Below are 18238 nucleotides of genomic sequence, written 5' to 3'. Positions count from 1 at the left end.
ATTATATATATAATTTTTATTAGAATATTGATATTAAAAAGTGAAAAGTTACATCTCTTGTAACTATATAATTTCAAATTCCTTCTACATTTATTTGAAAAATTTTATTACGATTTTTATAAAAGCAATAAAAGAGAATATATAGAGATTTTTTATACATGAATGATTTATAAGAATAAAAAATGCATCATATATATTGTCAGATGACGACTTATTGGATGAGAATCGACCACGGGACGGTCGTCGAGGTCCAAAACGGCCGCGGACGATACTCACATCGGCACAACGACGTCAATTCAAAGCGTCTTTCGAGGTGTCCCCGAAACCCTGCAGGAAGGTGCGGGAGGCCCTCGCCAAGGATACCGGCCTCAGCGTGCGCGTGGTCCAAGTGTGGTTTCAGAATCAGCGAGCAAAGATGAAGAAGCTTCAGAGAAAGGCCAAAACTGAGCCGGGATCCGACAAAGAACCGAAAGAGGAGCGAAGGACGGAAAGTCCGCACAGTGATCACAGTAAGTATCTTTTCACGTTATCTCTCTTCGGAGAATTCCGTCAAAAATTCAGATATATTTTCAACACGACCGACTCTAGATTTCTGAAATTCCTCGTCAGTCCTGAAATACAAAATTTCGGGTATCATTAATTCTATTTATTTTTAAAATCATTAATCCCGATTTTAATTTTAACAATCTATTTCGTTCCTCTTTTATCGATTATCTATTATTTACTAAGAATAAAAAAAAAAAATATGGAGAATTAGCGTAGAATTGCAAGAGAGCAACGCGATCTCGTCGGGAGACTCGCGAATTTGCGAAGACTGGTTAATGGGGCATTGGTAAACGAGTGAGTTCAATGTCAATTGTCTAATCTCGTTCGCAGGTCATTACTTGAACGCCCTGAACATGCGCGATGGGGAATCTTCTAGCTTCCCCTCAGCCACCCAACCGCTCAACCCCAATAACCCGTACTCGCCCGACGGTAAGTCTTTACTCACCGTAGAAACTCATTTGCGCACTAATGTCATAGAGAAACGGTATGTGCGTAACGCGTTTGCGTCCCGACAAGCGTTTATGCAAAGTATATATTTCGGAATATGCAAATAATACTCTAGGCTTTTTGACAAATTCAATTCTCTTTTAATAAAATCGGTAAATTTTATTTTGGGAACCCCTTATGTTAAAAAGTTCTAATATTTGAAAGATAAGAGAATAGACGATTAATCACGTTGTCGGAAAACCAAGATATAATAAAAAAAATGCAACATGTATTTTTTCTTTAATACAAATCTAACCGATTTTTCGTATTTTAAGATTTTTTTTTTTTTTTTTATATTGCTCACACACACACATACATATATTAAAAGATTCAGAGATTTAAATGCAACTTTTAGCGTTGAATATTAAAATGTTGTAACAACTGCAGCTCACACATATAAAAATTTCAAGAACACTTTCATAAAAAGTTTTTGAGAGACAAAATCTGTGTTTACTCCAACCACTTTTTTTCATATCAAAGATAGAAGCTTCGCTATACATTTTTTTTTTTTTTTTTTTTTTTTCAAAACATCCTGCACACGTGACGCACCCACGCAGGTTCGAAGCAAATATTTATTTAGCTTCTATAGAGCACAGAGCAATGATATTTTTCTGAATATTTCGGATCTGAATTTTTAGCATTTTTTACAACTGCGATCATATTACTCTATCACTTGATATTCTACCATTAGACATACACTATATATAAAAAAAAAGCTTATCTCACTTTTCTATTCCAGCATTTGCTGAAATTCCCAGAGCATGTAAAACATTTTTGAAAAAAATTTGTCTTTTATATATATGTATATATGCAAATATATACATATATTTGCTTCTTTTTCTTCTTAAAAGCGAATATAAAAAAAAAATAATTGGAGTAATATTATTTATTCAAATTCAGTTAATATTAAAGGGTTTTAATTATCGCGAAAATATATTATATTCTGTATTATGTGCATAAAAATAGAAATTTTCCCATTGCTGCGATTGTACATTCCATTCAACATCTTCCGAATCGCGCGGAATTTTGCAAAAAAGAATTAACCACGTCTCGTTTCTTCCAGACGCGTATCCAGGGCACTCGGGGGAGAGCTTCTGCAGCAGCGACTTGTCCCTGGACGGGACGGACGGCGGCTTCGACATCGGCGAGAACGACGGCGGCGGCGCGGATGGCAGTCATCAGGGCGCCTCGCATTCCCATCACGGCTCATCATCGCACGACACTCCGTCGCTGTCGCAGAGCCTGCACGCGGCCATTCACAATCCCATCGACAAACTGTTCATGATGCAGAGTAGTTACTTCAGTGGTGATCACGCGTAATCCAAATTTTCCTTTCCTCAATCTCGCGTCGCTTATTTTGCCCTCCTCATCGTCCCCATCCTTTTCAGTATCCTTCCCTCGCGTGTCCTATCAATTGGCTTTGTTGCGTCAACGAAGGAATCGACATTGCATTTCGTTCCTTTTTCGAAATGATCGCGGCGAGATAAAGATAGATATTTTTCGTTCCCCACGCGACTTGTTATTAACCCATTTCTGGTCAACATCATGTATAACTTATTTTTCTACGCGATATGCAAAATATTTCTAAATTTCTTTAAAGATTTCGTGATGTGTGTGTTGACGCAACGTCAAAACGTTCTCTTCGAAATGTTTGCTTTTCTTCATTGATGAAGAATGAAAATCTGTATTTATTCCTCTGTGTGTAATAAATAGATATTCATAAATACAGTACAAAGAATATTATTACGGAACTCTTTCCTTCTTCGTCCTATTTTGCATTGCGTGGCAAGGGACAACAAACTCCATCGACGTTGAATTAGTGCAGCGTTTCTTTTTTAGAAAATTTTCACGCGTTCTTAATAATCTTGATTGCAGAAAAATTATTGTGATAAAATATTTTTTTCCTTTCACGGTCAAAAATGGGTTATAAGAAGAAAATAACTCGAAAGATGATCAAAACAAATGCTAATAATAAATATTAATTTTTAAACAACTCTACATATATTTATTTATTATTATCAAAGAAAATAGTTTAAGATCTTTGTTTAACAAACTAACTAGGGTAAGAGTTTACTCTATCATTAATTATTGTATGTAACAATTAATATATAGTAGTCACAATGTGAAATTATAGTAATAACTGTGACAATGAAAACAGCATGAGACTATACTCTCATGAAGACGCGATTTTTTTATGTCTGTTATTTATTGTAGGTTTATTTATTTAATTTATTTATAATATTAATGTGTTTAACCTTATTATATCCATCTTAATTAATCAATCAAATTAATATATTTTTCAGAGTTTTTCGATGATTTGCAAAGATGTGTTATAAGATGCGCGTGATGAAAGAGATAAAATTCGATAATACCACCGTTGATCAGTACGTAGGAGAGAAAATATTGTTTAAATGGAAATACTATACTTTTGTTCACTCATCTCTTTCAAGTACTTTTTGAGCAACAAGATAAGATAAAAATGAATATAGGAGAGTTAGACTGTATCAGCAAATCTACAAGATTTCGAATTTGTCAGATGATTATTGACTATTAATGTATGACTAAAAAATTTAAAAAAAATTATACTATAAAAAAATATACTTTCTCTAAAAATATCTAAAAACGTATACTCTAAAAAATTATACTATAAAAACTGCAATCTATTTTTCATGTATAAAACGGTATATTTAAATGTTTGATGTACATTATATTTGTTCCGTGAGATCGTTACTAATCTACAAATTGCATCGCAACTATCGCAACTAATAGTCATTATTGCATCTATTTGTTCTGCTTCTAATAATAGGCTATTTGCAAAGATTTTCATTCGTTCTGTTTGGTATTACGCTATTATTCTAGTATAACAACTATCGGAGCGAGGCAATATATTTGTCGATAATAACGCATTAACTCGCGGCGCGAATAAAAGTTAACAATTAGCCATTGTTATTTTATAACATATATCTTCATCATAAATATCGATACAATTTTTATTATAAATATTCCTAGTAACAGGACTTTATATTTCTCATCGCTTATAAGACTAATTTAAAATTTGCTTAGATAGGAATAATTCGACAACTATTCCTCGTCAACAATGTAACACATTAGAAATAATTATTAATAGTCAACAATAATACCTTGTGATTTTCGGAATATACTTTCGAGTTATGTATATTGCTTTCGCAGCCTGAGAAATGCTTTACGTTATCACTACAATATAGTGATATCTTTTCAGTCTAAGATTATGTTGATTGATATATTAAACAATGTTTCTATAATGCCGAACAAAGTAAAATTATATAAACAAGTAAAAATATAATATGTTTTATTCCGTTAAACAAAAATATATATATCTCAAATGTGTTGCATATTTGTAAAAAGATATTGTCAAAATAATTGCGCGATTATTCATCGAGTAAAATTACGTAGAGAAAGTAAAACGTAATAAAAAATTAAGATAATGTGACGTAATGGAATATTCACGGTTTACATTATATGCTATAGAAATTTTCAATTATTATCTAATTTTCTGATTATATTTTGTTTGAAGAGATTTATATATATATATATAGATGTTTATAAAAAATTATAAAGTCTTTTTTTATGATTCATATTATAAATATAATTTAAAATTGTATACATAGATAGATTTGCTTTTGCTTGTTCGTTTTACGCTTATATTTCTTAGAAATATATTTTCATTTACCCTGCGGCGTGCATTTCTAGAGAGCATTTTCGACGGTAGAAAATAAAACGTATATGCATATATTAATATATGATATGATTTTTTATGTATATTACTTTCATTTTCAATTGTTTGAACACTGTTTTGTCGAAACAATGTCTTTAATGACATGACGCAATTCTTATGGTTAAAATTTTCTTTAACACAATTTTTTTTTTTTTTTCTTAAACTTTAAGATTCGAAAGATTTAAAACTCGATGATAAAACTGTAAAATGATACAATATAGAAAAATTTTACGAGATTAGACTCAAATTTCTTATCGACAACGTAATATTGAGACATTTCTCACGATAAGGATGTCGCAATAATATAATCACAATAATCATATTACTGATAAAGAAAATTTTATGCCTTGTATATATTTAATAACAACTATTTTTTCGCAAGAGAAATAAAGTATCTCATTTCAATTAAATATTTGTTCTATTCTCCTTATCAAATATCAATGATACAACTTGATAATTTCTGCTTTGTATTCCTTATGTATTCCTAATCATTAGTATAAATTGAAGCACAAAATATATTTATCTACGAATTTCTAATATACGTTAGAATTTAGATTACAATGTTGACTTTTTGTTGTGACATCCAAAAAAAAAAAAAAAAAATACGAAAGATATGCCAGTATTTGTGTTTCTAAGTACTCGTAAGTACCGAAATGAGAAGTTTAAGCGAACATGTCTTGAATAATCGTCAACAGAAATTCGTGGATTCACCCGCTCGATATACATTCGTATGTTCATAACGACATATATATTATTAACCGTTCGTACATACAGCAAATATATATATATATAAGTAGATACATATATATTTATACTGTATACGATCCAGTCGAATGTATACAAAAATGCAGCCCTATAAAATGAGTGATAAAAACTTTCTACAACGAGACGCGCGGCAAAGATTACATCATTGATGCTTAGAAGAGTTTTCATCACAGATCAGAACCATCCGATTGGATCGGAGGTTGTTGTCGCGAGATTTCATCGATCGCTATCAACTATATAGCGCGCGTCTATCTTCTTTCATTTATTATAAAGTCTAAGTAAACTTATGGCGGTGATGGAGCTTAAAAGCACATCTCGTTTGCTTGTCGTACGTTTTATCATCGTCCACGACCATCTCCAATCGTTCAAGTCGTTAACCGCATCTCGCACGTTCCTGTATCTTGGCAAATTTCACGGGTGCACTTGATGCCATTCACTGGAAAGATTTCACTATGTCCACGATGCTGACGTAAGTCCCGGCTACGAGACCCAGCAATCCGAACACGATCAGGAGTATATTCTTGATTAGCATAGCTTTGAAAAGACCGAAATCCTTCCCCGGCCACAGCACGCATATCTCGATAATCGCCGGAAAGGCGATGCCAAGGGCGGATAGACAGAGAGCACCGAAGAGGGAAATGAATAGGCCGAGCCTCGGTATAGCAATCGCCAAGATGACTGAAATAATAGAGATATGCTTTAAAGTTGAAGAAAGGATATTATTCGAAAATCATCAAAGATGTCGATCTTGAATGCAATGTTTCATACGTGTTTGCTTCTTTCATTATTTAAATACTATGTATTAATATATTTGCAATGTCATATATTGAAAAAATTTTCTCTCTCACGGAAATTTATCAGTATTTTTTTTTATTAATTTACAAAATATTTTATTCATTGATTATAGAGATTTTGCTACTTACATGTCGCCAAGGTAATGGCGGTCCGACAAACGTACTCCCATAAAATTTTGCGATTCTGTATTCGATGGTCCAGATAGGTATTCCACATTATTTCAACGGGCACATAAGCTTGTAAGGCATACGTTATGAATATGGCAATCGCGAACATAATCTTAATACTTTGAGCCATACTGCAAACAGAAAATACAAAAAAAAATATATACATATATGAGAAATATAATTTTTTTATAATATAATAAAAAATAATTTGCTCATCTTAAATTAGATATATTTAATATATAGATTGGAGAAGTTTTTATATTTATATCAAATAAATATATTTTCTCCTACAGGAGAATTTTAACAAATGGAATCAAGGATACTTTATGACACTACAAGAGTAAAAATATCTTTGTCATCTTATTGATATTACGATTGTCTCGTTTCACTTACATCTCTTCTTTTGGTAGATTGAAAGTGACGCTTCCCTTGGTATCAGATCCAAACTTCACATAGCCAAAAAATCCAATGATTATGTACAAAATAACGATCACAGTCATACCTATGTTGAGCACGCCGCAATAGCCGCCGAAAGATTGCGGCGTCTTCATGTTGTTTTCCAGAGCTATAATCTATGCAACAACAATATACATTATCTCTTTTGAATAATATAACGGAGCGATAATGGCAATACATCGACAAATTGAATTTTTCCTTTGTTTGTTTCTTATAGAAAGTATCTCAAAATAGACAGTAATATGTTCTAAATTTTATTTTTAATTTAATTTAATTTGTTGATTTCAGTGGACAACGATCAAGTTTTTGTCATAAATTAGGAAAAATATTAGTTAAAACTATTTTCTTTTACGAAGACATTAAGAATCATATTATATTTTGTGATACTTTAATTCTTTTTGTAATCCGGATTTATTAATTTTATTTTTCAAACAGTATAAATGTAAGAAATATGTTTCTTTTAAATTTTGATAGTTTTTTGCTACTATTGTATAACCAAAACATCCTTAAAACAAATTAAGTTTTAAAAATATCTCGGGACACAACAATTATAAATAATTGCACATAATAACATTTATGGCACCTTTGTATATCACTCCATATGTCAAATTCGGTCTCTCTCGTATGTACATAAAAAAACATATATAAAAAAATTTCTATTTTCTCGATGAGAGATGAGATTGACAACATTGTTTAAGAAAAATATATATCTTTCTCCAGACACTTACCACACCGACGGCTTCTAACGCAAATAACGTCGTTCCAAAATAGAGGGAAAAATTTCTTACTGTACCAAACATCTCCCTTTCGCTTATCGACGGTAAATCGTCAAACATATACGATAGAATCATGCCGAGCCCGATGAGGGTAATAAGATTCGCTATCGTGGAAAACGGCGCCAATAACTTTAGATTTCTTATGTAATTGATCAATATCAGCGGAAGCAACAAAATGAACATATGGGTCGAAATCGACAAAGGTTCCCAGTAGTAATCCGTTACCTGCGTTCATTAAAAAAAATTACAATTGGATGCTCTGCTACAGCGTCTGTTCGACAATGATTCTGTTACACACTCGTCTTTTCTTATTGCAATTCTTTTACTGATTTACCTGTTTTATATTTGTTGCTACAAATACAATATAAACACAGCAAATTCCCAATTGATATGTTATCATAAACCCGTCTATGAATCCTCTGGAAATAATAGCACTCTTTTAAGATTATTCTTATTACAATTTATAGCTGTATGTCTTTTTCTAGTATAAAACTGATTGAAATTAATTGTACAGTTTTCTTTCTTGTGTCGCAATTGATCATTTTTTTTAACTTTTATATATAAACGCAGTGGTAGAACAACGCGTTTAATATATTTTAATAGAAAAATACGTATATATAACAAATGTGTCGTTAATATTTCTAATCGATAATAATGCATTTTTTGCAAATGAAATACAGGCACAATAATATAAGTCGAATCGTTCAATTTGAATAATTACTATATAATTATAATCATAATTATTTACAACTATTTTATGTAAATTATCTATAATCATCTTGAAAGAAACATTATTTATTTTGTCTACTCAACACATTGCAATAAAGAGTTCAAGTGTTTTGTATACATACTATTTTCTATTTGATTAATTATTATTCTTTATTGAGAAATTGTTTGAATAAAAAAATAAGATATGATCGCGTACAACTATTTCATCTACTTGGTACCACGTTGTGTCGACTTGTTGTAGATCAAGCAGGAGGTACTTACGGTGCATACGGCGCGAACCATCTCATGAATTGAGGACCTTGCTCAAGGGCGTGCTTCATACTGTCTGGATAGCTCAATATAGGAACTCTTAACCGTTTACACAATTTGTACTGCGCCCTTATGAGTATATGCAAGCAGTAGGTGCACAACGCTCCTATGATTATCGTAGCTATAACGCCGACTAGGAAGCCGCTATTGCAAAATGCGTTCGGCATCGCTAGAATTCCCGTGCCAAGACTTCCTTTTAGCAAGTGAACCAAGGTTTCAAAATTTCTGAAAGAATACTCTCGTGTTATGAAACAAAAGCCGTTACAGAAGATGTTCCGATATATTACACATTTTTTTAAATAAATTTTAAATATTTTTTTTCCTTGATTAAATTTTAAAGGATGCATTAAAAGAGAGAATGCTCTTATTTAATGTTCGTATTTCGATTATTTGATTGCGAGTAATGTCTCTTACATCTTAATTATATTTTGATCTCGTATCTTAATTTGTAAACAGACACAATAAAAGTCTGTAAAAAAAAAGATGAGCAACGGAAATGATGTCGAATTTTATCACAAGCGACAATGTATTAAATTATGTGTTTTAAATATGACCATATTACCTTCAAACGTAAATGATTAATTATAATTTGCACTCACGAAGTTGGATTTGGTACGCTCCGATACTGATGAGGATCGTAATTCTCCGTATCTGTGATATCTGGAGAATTTGGAGGTGCTGCGGTCTCGGTATTGTCTTCAGCGTTCGGAGATAACGCGGTTTCGACATTAGTTGTAGTAATATCCTTGTCCTCTCTGTGTATAAATTTTCACATAATATCAAAATTTCACATAATAACGGGTATCGAATAATATATAATAAATAATATCGAATTTTTACATAATAACAAGAGATGGTGAGAGAAATTAAAATTTCCATCTTCTTCAAGCTAAAAAGATTTTCTTTAATTAAAAAAATAACTTAATTATAAAAATCTAAGTTTCTGGATATATATTCAATATTATTTATTTAATTGAATCGTACCTATGAGAATTCTCATGGGAGTCGATCAACTCCAAACGTATATTTTCTTCCTGCATTTTCTGCATCTTCATACAAAGTTCCTCATGCAATTGTTCCGCCGGCGCTAGAAAAGCATTTTTCGCAGATTCTAAATCCATTCTTATTCAATTAATCCGTTAATATATTTTCGTTGTATAAATATGTGAATGAGTAATTTCATTAATTTTGTGTAATTATTACACGAGTGGCTGATATTTATTAAATTATTATTAAATTTAAGATAAAATAATATACGAAGCAGAAAATACGAGAAACTGTAACGAACTGTAACAACATAAGTCTATGTCTTATAAGTCCTTTGCTTTGTTCTCTTATAATAACAAACACATACATGTGACTTTTCCGCTAGCTTTGAAATATAAACAATATGCTTCCGCGTTTCCTACAGAAATAATTCAATTTACTTATTCAAAGTCTATATGGAACAAACAATAATTTTTAATAAATATCTTTTAGCTCACACTTTATCTATAGTTAAAAATTAAGCTATCAAAATACATATCTAGCAGAGTATTTTATATATATATATATAAAATAATTTTAAATTGAGCAACTTACACATTACGATTACATGTGATGCAAATGTATTTAATTTACTTTTCATCAATTGATAAGTGAAATGTTAATTATATTTCGCTGGCGTGCGTTTATTGGTCTACATTCTACATGATTCTAATATTTTATTAGAGATACATGAAAAAAAAAACACAATTATACGTAAAATAGTATAAAAATTGCGATCGATACATCGTACTTATTGTTAGTTATTACGCGGATTAAGACACGCAAAGATGTGATAATCGTCAACTGGACAGTCTGGTACATTAAACTTTTAATCAATTGGCAGATGTGGAGCAATGGAATAAAGCAAAAATGTCAATTGTGAATCTGATGTACGCGGGTTTAACGCATTCTTCGCGAATTGATTGCTCTTAATTATTGCATTGAGGTCAAATGCAACTTTAGGTTAATTTACTGAAGGTTGCACTCGGTATCCTCGCACTTCGCTATTTACGCCTTTGACTGTTTCGCATTGTTGAACCAAACGATTGATCTCGCACCGCGAGGACAAAGTCTATTCTCGTAAAATAGCTACATACCCGTTTTTAGCAGCGTATATAACAATATATATTTTTAGATATTTAAAAATAGATACATGTGTCTAAATTATTTATTAAAGATTTTTATTAAAGATTATTAAAGATTCTTATTCAAGATTATTGTATAGAATAGAGAGAGAAAGAGAGAGAATTTTAATGTATAAATATGCATGTGTGTATTTAATTATTTAAAACTAAATTTGATAATTAATAAAATTTGATAATTATAATTAGACTATACAAAGTAGCGTCATGCGCTGCATTATAAAGTTCTAACGTGCAGATAACTCAATAATGTAAGGACACAAGTATCTAATTTTACGAGGAATTTTATATTTCTGTTCTAAGGTCATGGTCGCGATATAAATATCTGAGAAAAAGGAAATCATTATCTAATTGGCACAGATTGTTTCAAGACAGCGTGGTATGCGCACGTTAAGACAAATTACGCTGTTGAATGTTGTAACTACAATAATGAATGTCATTTGAACAAAATTTAAGAAAATGCAATTTTTACCGAGATGTATACCATATCAATTTTGTATGTATATAAAATTAATGAAGAATATATTTGTGTGTATTGTTAATGTTTTTGATCATTTCTATAGATTTATATCTTATTCATATCTTACATCTTATTATTCCATATAATTTTTTATCAATATGTGTTATTGTCTGTTAAATTTTTAATTAAATATCATTAAATTTACTATCATTTACTTTGAAATTTATTAAAAATTTAGTTACAAATTTTTTGATGATTCTGTGAAATTATAATAAGACTCACCTTTTGCAGTCCTAATCAACTTTCAGCAATCGTTGGCATAGGTTGTAACTTCCTCCGTTTGCAGTTTATGCCTACAACGGAAACCAAACAAAATTTCTAAGACGATATAATGCAACTTACATTAGTTCTAGTGATTATTCCAGTAGTCAAACACACATTTTAAAATACAGATATATCTCAACACACATTAACACATATACACGATTGCACGCAAATATTACGTTAATAATTAATTGATCAAACAAAACGTATACATTATCTAATTTGTTAGCGTGAACGAATATTCGTTTAAGCGCCCATTGAATACGTAGAAGCGAGGGTAGAGGAGAGAAAAGTAGGGTTTAAGTATTGTAATCAATCCTCCTAATTCTTACTTCCTCGACGCGCATCGGGGGGACCTGACGAGTTATGTAGCCTCATGCTTGGGACAACGTGGCTGGAATATGCCCGATGTACTAATTTTAGAGAGACCATCGGAAGGGACCTCTTTGCCAACGGGAATTATCTTGACAGGTATTTCAGAAGCGTGAGAAACAGTGACGCGGATATAAACGAAACCTGCAACGCTATAATTAAAGAAGAGAATACGTTTACGAGTTCTTTTACATCGTATTTACATGTCATTATACTTTCATAAGTAAATATGCAATTTTTATTGTTTAGATCTTCTTGCAAAAATACTTTTAAATATGTTCGTGTGAAATATATAGGCTACGTAATGATGAAGGAACACAAATTGTAAGATTCAAAAGTAATAATAAACACATCGCTTTTATACAATAAATAATATACATATAACAAATCATATAGCAAACTCGATCAATACATAAAGTAATATTCGGCATTTTCCGTTATAAGTAGCCTTTAATAAAAGGATAAGTTACACGATACACATTTTTAGTTATATTTTTCAAAATAAGTACAAAAAATGAATTGGAGAAAAATATTAAAATATTTGAAAATAAATCTTGACGAGATGAAATGCATGTGTGACATTCACAAAATAATAGCTTAACTTCAAATAATACATATTAGGATACGGTTCCATGTAACTGTATCAAGAGCATTGCAGTCAGTACTCTTCCATCCATTTAATCGTTCAATTTATTGAGTTCTGCGCTGACGCGCATTGTTAAATTTATCCGATGTAAAGTGAATAGAAAAGAAATTAAGAAATATGCATTTTTTTTTATATGTAGATAATTAGATTAATTGTTAAAATTGTTCGTTCGTAAAGATCGTTTGTGAGAGAGCAAATCAATCGTAATTAAAATAGATTAATTTTATATCGTTATTTTTTAGAGAGATGTATTAATATCAATATTAATACAATAACCGATTTATTAACACTAATGCGAATAATATCTTTTTCTTGACGATAAGTTAAAATATGTTAAAATTAATCGGTTTAAAAAACCAAATTTTGAAATAAGATTTAATCATAAAAAATTTAATTTTAAAATTATTTTTGTTGAAATAAACAAACGGTACATGGTGTAAAAGCGATATAATGGCTAAACAATGACAAAGTTTTTTTTGTCACACGATTGAAAAATTTGTCACTGTCATTGATGAATTCTAACGCAATATCAATTGAATCGAATAAGCAGTTGAATGCTAGGCTATTACGTAACAGTTCCCTCGTCGATCTTAATAACGGTCATTTAATCGTTTGTAACGTAAAGATTTATTTAATTAAAGAGCTTTGAGACAAATTTGCGCTCTGAGTCATTATGACAGGTGTAACAGCTTTCAAAAATATTTGGCAATTGTTTTTATCGTTGTTACCTAATGCGATTTAATTTTATAATTAATTCACGCGACATTTCCATGAAAACGCTTGTCGCACCATAATTGCAATAAACTGTCAGAGACAAATAGATCAATTTCATAAATAGAGATTTATTTTTATTTCTGCACATAACTATTTCTTTATGCGGGCAAAATTATTATTTTTTTTTGTTTTAATTTCCTTTTTACGAAAAGTTTGTACCTATCAGTACAGAGAGTGTGCTAAGAGGAATTAATATAGTTTTGTTTTATTTTTTCATAGATTTTGAAAATTCTTAAATGTAAACCTTGGCATTTTGATGTCTTATACAATTTTATATTCAAACAAAAATATTTCGCATAAATTAATATGTGAAGAAGCTAATACATGCAATGCATTACACCGAATGATATGATTAAATCCATAAATATTCTGAGCAAATCTATATAAATATTAATCAGAAATTAATTCTCGATCTTAGCATTATCAATATAGTTGTGGAATATTTCACAAAGAGGATATCATAGTCACACATTCACAATATTTACAAGATTCTATAATTCATGCAATGCAATTTAATGAACCACATAAATTTTGTAATTATATATAAAGAAATATCCAGGATCAATTAGCTTAATGGCTTTTTGCGAGCGTTTAATCGTCACTGAAAAAGAATCTGTCATCATTGGTGATATAATAGCCAATCGTTAGATACATTGTCAATGATAATAGGGACCGTTGATACTTGAAAGTATAGTTATGCTTAAAAAATACATAATTAGGGTTGAAAAGATGGATCAAGTATGATGATGTTTCGAAGCATCAGCTTTAACACGAGGAAGTAAAGAGAATGGGAAGCGATAAAATTCGCATCTCTCGCGATCAAAATATGATGATGACTCATTGTCAAAGCGGTCCATATTCGCCGTTTGTTTCGGACGTAAATTTCATGCTTCTTTCTGGCACGCGCGTTGGAACCTCGACTTACCGGATTAAATGCATCCGTAAATGCGACGGCAACTCTCGGTGGATGTAAAGCCGATTCTCTCTCCGAGGAGGCAACTACCCAGTAGTTGGCAGTTACTGCGTCAGCGACCGAGGATGTCTAGCGACTGTCCCGCACTACTTCAATTTCCACTGTGGTGTATGCATTCGGCATATAGCAACATATAGCAGCTCGTCACGTGATATATGGCTAGTTATAAAACGGCTTCTCGTAAATGCACGCGAGCGATGATTTAGCTACCGTAAGTCGGTCCCGCGCTGGGTACTTTTGCATCGTGGATCCGCGAAAGAATTCGAAAATCCGGACGAGAATCACCGTAGCGTCGATTAATTTCGTGCGATTTAAAGTGTTATACAAACAAAGTCTTAAACAGCTTAAACCTGTTTGGATAATCCGCAGTAATTGCTTTTTTTTATCAGAATTGTTTGGAGATTTATTGATCACATTCTTAAATTAATAAAAGATCTTCATAATAAATATAATACTCTTGTAACACATAACATAATATAAAATTTTTAATATAAAAAATAATATATTAATATGCGTTTATAATAGAAATATGAATAAAGTAATTAATCCAATATGTGTGCAATATGTTTTGTGTGTTGGTGACACACACGAGATGCGAAAATTCATGCGATCGGTGCACATGGTACATTAAAGCACGATAATAGTAACGAGGTGACATTCACGCTTTTTATGCGAAGGTATAATAGAATATTATATATACTTATTAACTCACTTTATATTTTGAAATCTCTGATTATTTTATAATAATATTAAAGTTTAATACATTTTGAAAAATTTTTATAGCAGTTATTTTTATTTAAATTAGATGCATATATATATACATATATATATCACATATTGCATAGTGTTTTACATGTATAGACAATTGTCATAACACAAGTTCATTAGTTTTAGTTTTCTATTATTGTTGTTTTGTTCACCGAGATAAAATCAATATTTTAACGACTTTAGTTATATCATTCGCATAAGATAATAAGCGTTTAGTCAATTTGTGTAGGTTTAAAATATTTTCATGAAGGTGTCAACATTTATCTTTACGAGAGCTCGAGACTTTCCGCGTTACATAAGTATTTCGAAACGGAAGAGCAGAATTTCCGACCTCTAAGATATTTATGTAATCTGCTGGTTAATCTTCGGAAAAGTCGCGAGGAAGTTTCGCTTCAAACGATGGGAAAGAATTTAGCCGCTAAAATTAGAGTCAGAGGAGCTTCGTTGATTGACGACCTGACAGATCAGATAAAGCAAAATTAATAAGGTATATATATCAAAAAAGAAACATAAAATTTAATCTGCACTAATAGTACACGAGCGTATTGATTGAATTCAAATGCGTTTTGTAATTATTATTTATTTTATAATTATATAATTTATATTTTTCCACAAAAGAGAATAGACTCTACAGATTATTTATGAAGCTTAATCATGTCGCACATATATATCGAATCTCTGACACTTACTTTATAAAACAGATGTGTAAACGAGAAATCGATCTCTCGCTCTCAGGAAGCTTATCTTTTGTTCAACACAAAATCTAAATTCTAAGTCTCTAATCTCTCACAAAATAAATTTTATATTGATTAAAATCTCTCGAAATTTTAAATGCCAGCGATTAAAAGTTGTCTGTTGCTACTAAGTATCTATCTAGCAATTCAACAGCTTAAATTTAGAAATAGATTTCGCGTAATAGATTTTTATGTTAGAAGTTTCTTGAAGAAACTCTGGACGGATGAGCTCAGTCAAAAGTTAATAAATTTAATATATTTCGAGATTTATGAATTTGACATTGCGCACACACACAAAGCACTTTTAACTTTTTAAAATATAAAATTAATAATTAAAATATAAGTTAAAGTAAAAACCCTGTAGAATTAAAATTTTTATTTTCATGGATTTTTGTGTAGTTACTATATTAAAATTTTCGTGGTACAGTGACTATAAAAAGTTAATTTAATATAAAATAATATTTACAATTTTGAGATTAAATTATATTTTACAGGGCTAGTCTCTTTACTTTTACTCACAAATTGATTATTATAATTTTATATTTTAAAAGGCAAAAAGTGCTTTGTGCGCAATGTCAAATTCATAAATCACGAAATGTATTAGATTTATTAATTTTTGACGTAACTGATCCGTTCAATCCCTTCTTAAGATTCGCGTTAGATTGACGTCAGGGAGATTACGTAAGTCAGACGCATTGTTGTCGATATATTTTCTCATGGCATTTTCGATCGATACAATCCGGAGATCATTCCCTCGTGTATAATAAAATTCAATTCTCTGTAAAGATTTGACCTCAATTTAATTTATTATGATGATTTAATAAATGATAATAAAATTTACATAAGTGAATGAAGATAAATGCATATAATTTTATTTCTTTTGACACGATGACTTTTAGCGGTTTTGGCAGACAACTATGACATATAGATTAACAATATACTCTCTAAATTGATACTGAGAACAATGTCCTAAACTGATAACAATTTTTTGAAGAATATAATTTTTACATAAAGAGCGTTTCTTTTCTCCACTATTTAAAAAAAATAATAATTGCATATAATTACATCAAATACTCTCACAAATCTCTTTGTTTCTCAAAATGTGTGAGGAAGCATATCATTATTTTAAAAACTCCTATAAGAAAAAATTGCACGTGAATGTATTTTAATATTTATAATATGCGAGATTGTCGAGCATCTTCGTAAGAAAATATTACGTAGATATCAAAAGATATGATAGCTTGTGATCCAGATTGATTACAATTGCAAGTAGCATTATTATCACTGTTAGTCACGATATCAACCGCTAATCTAAACATGTGCTAAATATATTCTACGAATGATGGTGCACCGGTCAACGAATGCAACCCTTCGCAACTTACGTTTGAGCTTATAAGGTATAAGTGAAATCCGTTCGAGGCACTTTATCACAGGTTATAACGTATATGATAAGGCTACAACTGAGGGATGAAAAATGCGATGTCGCGAATTCGTATGTGTGTGTGTGTGTGTATGGGTGTACACACCTCCTACATCAACCCCCTGGCCACGCATTCGGTTAAGTGTGTGTTTGTGCAACGAGAAAATCTGCTACGTGCGGTTGGGGCGGCCACGATGCCTTTCACTGTCTGTGAAAATTAGAGACGGATTCTCTTTGGGTCACACGGGGGGTAACTACCCTTTTCGCGATCCATACGATAATAATCTTCAGAGACATCTGGTAGAGGGTAGTGTAAACAGCCCACTAGACTTGCGCATGGAGTGTTTGGCTGGTTCTACTGACCGATCAAAGTGGGTCGTATCGACGGTAAAAGTTGCATAATAAATCTACAAAGAAGTAAAGTAACTTAATCGTTTAAAAACAAAAAAAGAAAAATAAATATTAAAATGTAACACAATTCTTTTCTGTCTTAATAAATATACGCATATATCAAAATCTAAAAATGTTTTTAAACTTTTCAAAAAGCTAAGGCACGGATCTCTCTTTTTCTCTCTTATCCTGCCAATAAATTCTATTTTCGTAAAGAAAATATTTAATTTTGTTGGAAAGAAATAATAACTTGGAAACAAATAATTAATATTAAAAAAAAGTATTTTAGCTTTTATATCAAGATTTTATCAATTCTTTTCCATTTATAATTATGACCGTGTCATGATTATGTCACGAGCAAAATAAGATAAGAGAACGTATATAAATCTGACATTTCATCGAAAATAACTATATTCTCTACTTCTG

The 18238-nt window shown here is 30.9% G+C and overlaps 2 protein-coding genes across 4 annotated transcripts in view; one reads left to right on the top strand and one right to left on the bottom strand.

Moving 5' to 3' along the window:
- Positions 1-5389, top strand: part of LOC115243369 (LIM homeobox transcription factor 1-beta) — a 12500-nt gene extending 7111 nt beyond the window's left edge. The window contains exons 4-5 of the mRNA XM_029820298.1: positions 877-975; positions 2096-5389. Coding sequence (XP_029676158.1) covers positions 877-975; positions 2096-2352 — 356 coding nt within the window. The 3' untranslated portion in view covers positions 2353-5389. The remainder of the gene's footprint in view (positions 1-876; positions 976-2095) is intronic.
- Positions 4907-17741, bottom strand: LOC115243367 (proton-coupled amino acid transporter-like protein CG1139). Of its 3 annotated transcripts, XM_029820295.1 has the most exons (11): positions 17385-17741; positions 14453-14850; positions 11694-11764; positions 9768-9870; positions 9383-9538; positions 8736-9008; positions 8080-8164; positions 7698-7970; positions 6907-7085; positions 6475-6644; positions 4907-6229 (listed from the first exon to the last, which is right to left on the bottom strand). In XM_029820295.1, the coding sequence occupies exons 4-11, from the start codon at positions 9836-9838 to the stop codon at positions 5985-5987; spliced, it is 1452 nt and encodes a 483-aa protein (XP_029676155.1). In that variant the 5' UTR covers positions 9839-9870; positions 11694-11764; positions 14453-14850; positions 17385-17741; the 3' UTR covers positions 4907-5984. The 3 variants fall into 3 exon arrangements, with proteins under 3 accessions (XP_029676155.1, XP_029676156.1, XP_029676157.1); XM_029820296.1 differs by lacking the exon at positions 17385-17741 and having other exon boundaries at positions 14453-14852; XM_029820297.1 differs by lacking the exons at positions 14453-14850; positions 17385-17741 and adding an exon at positions 12068-12233.
- Positions 17742-18238: the final 497 nt, after the last annotated feature.

The sequence above is a fragment of the Formica exsecta genome, unplaced genomic scaffold, assembly GCF_003651465.1.
Source record: "Formica exsecta isolate Colony F162 unplaced genomic scaffold, ASM365146v1 scaffold72, whole genome shotgun sequence".
Taxonomy (NCBI): domain Eukaryota; kingdom Metazoa; phylum Arthropoda; class Insecta; order Hymenoptera; family Formicidae; genus Formica; species Formica exsecta.
The sequence above is the reverse complement of the archived record's forward strand: the minus strand, read 5'-3'. Positions and strand labels throughout refer to the sequence as shown.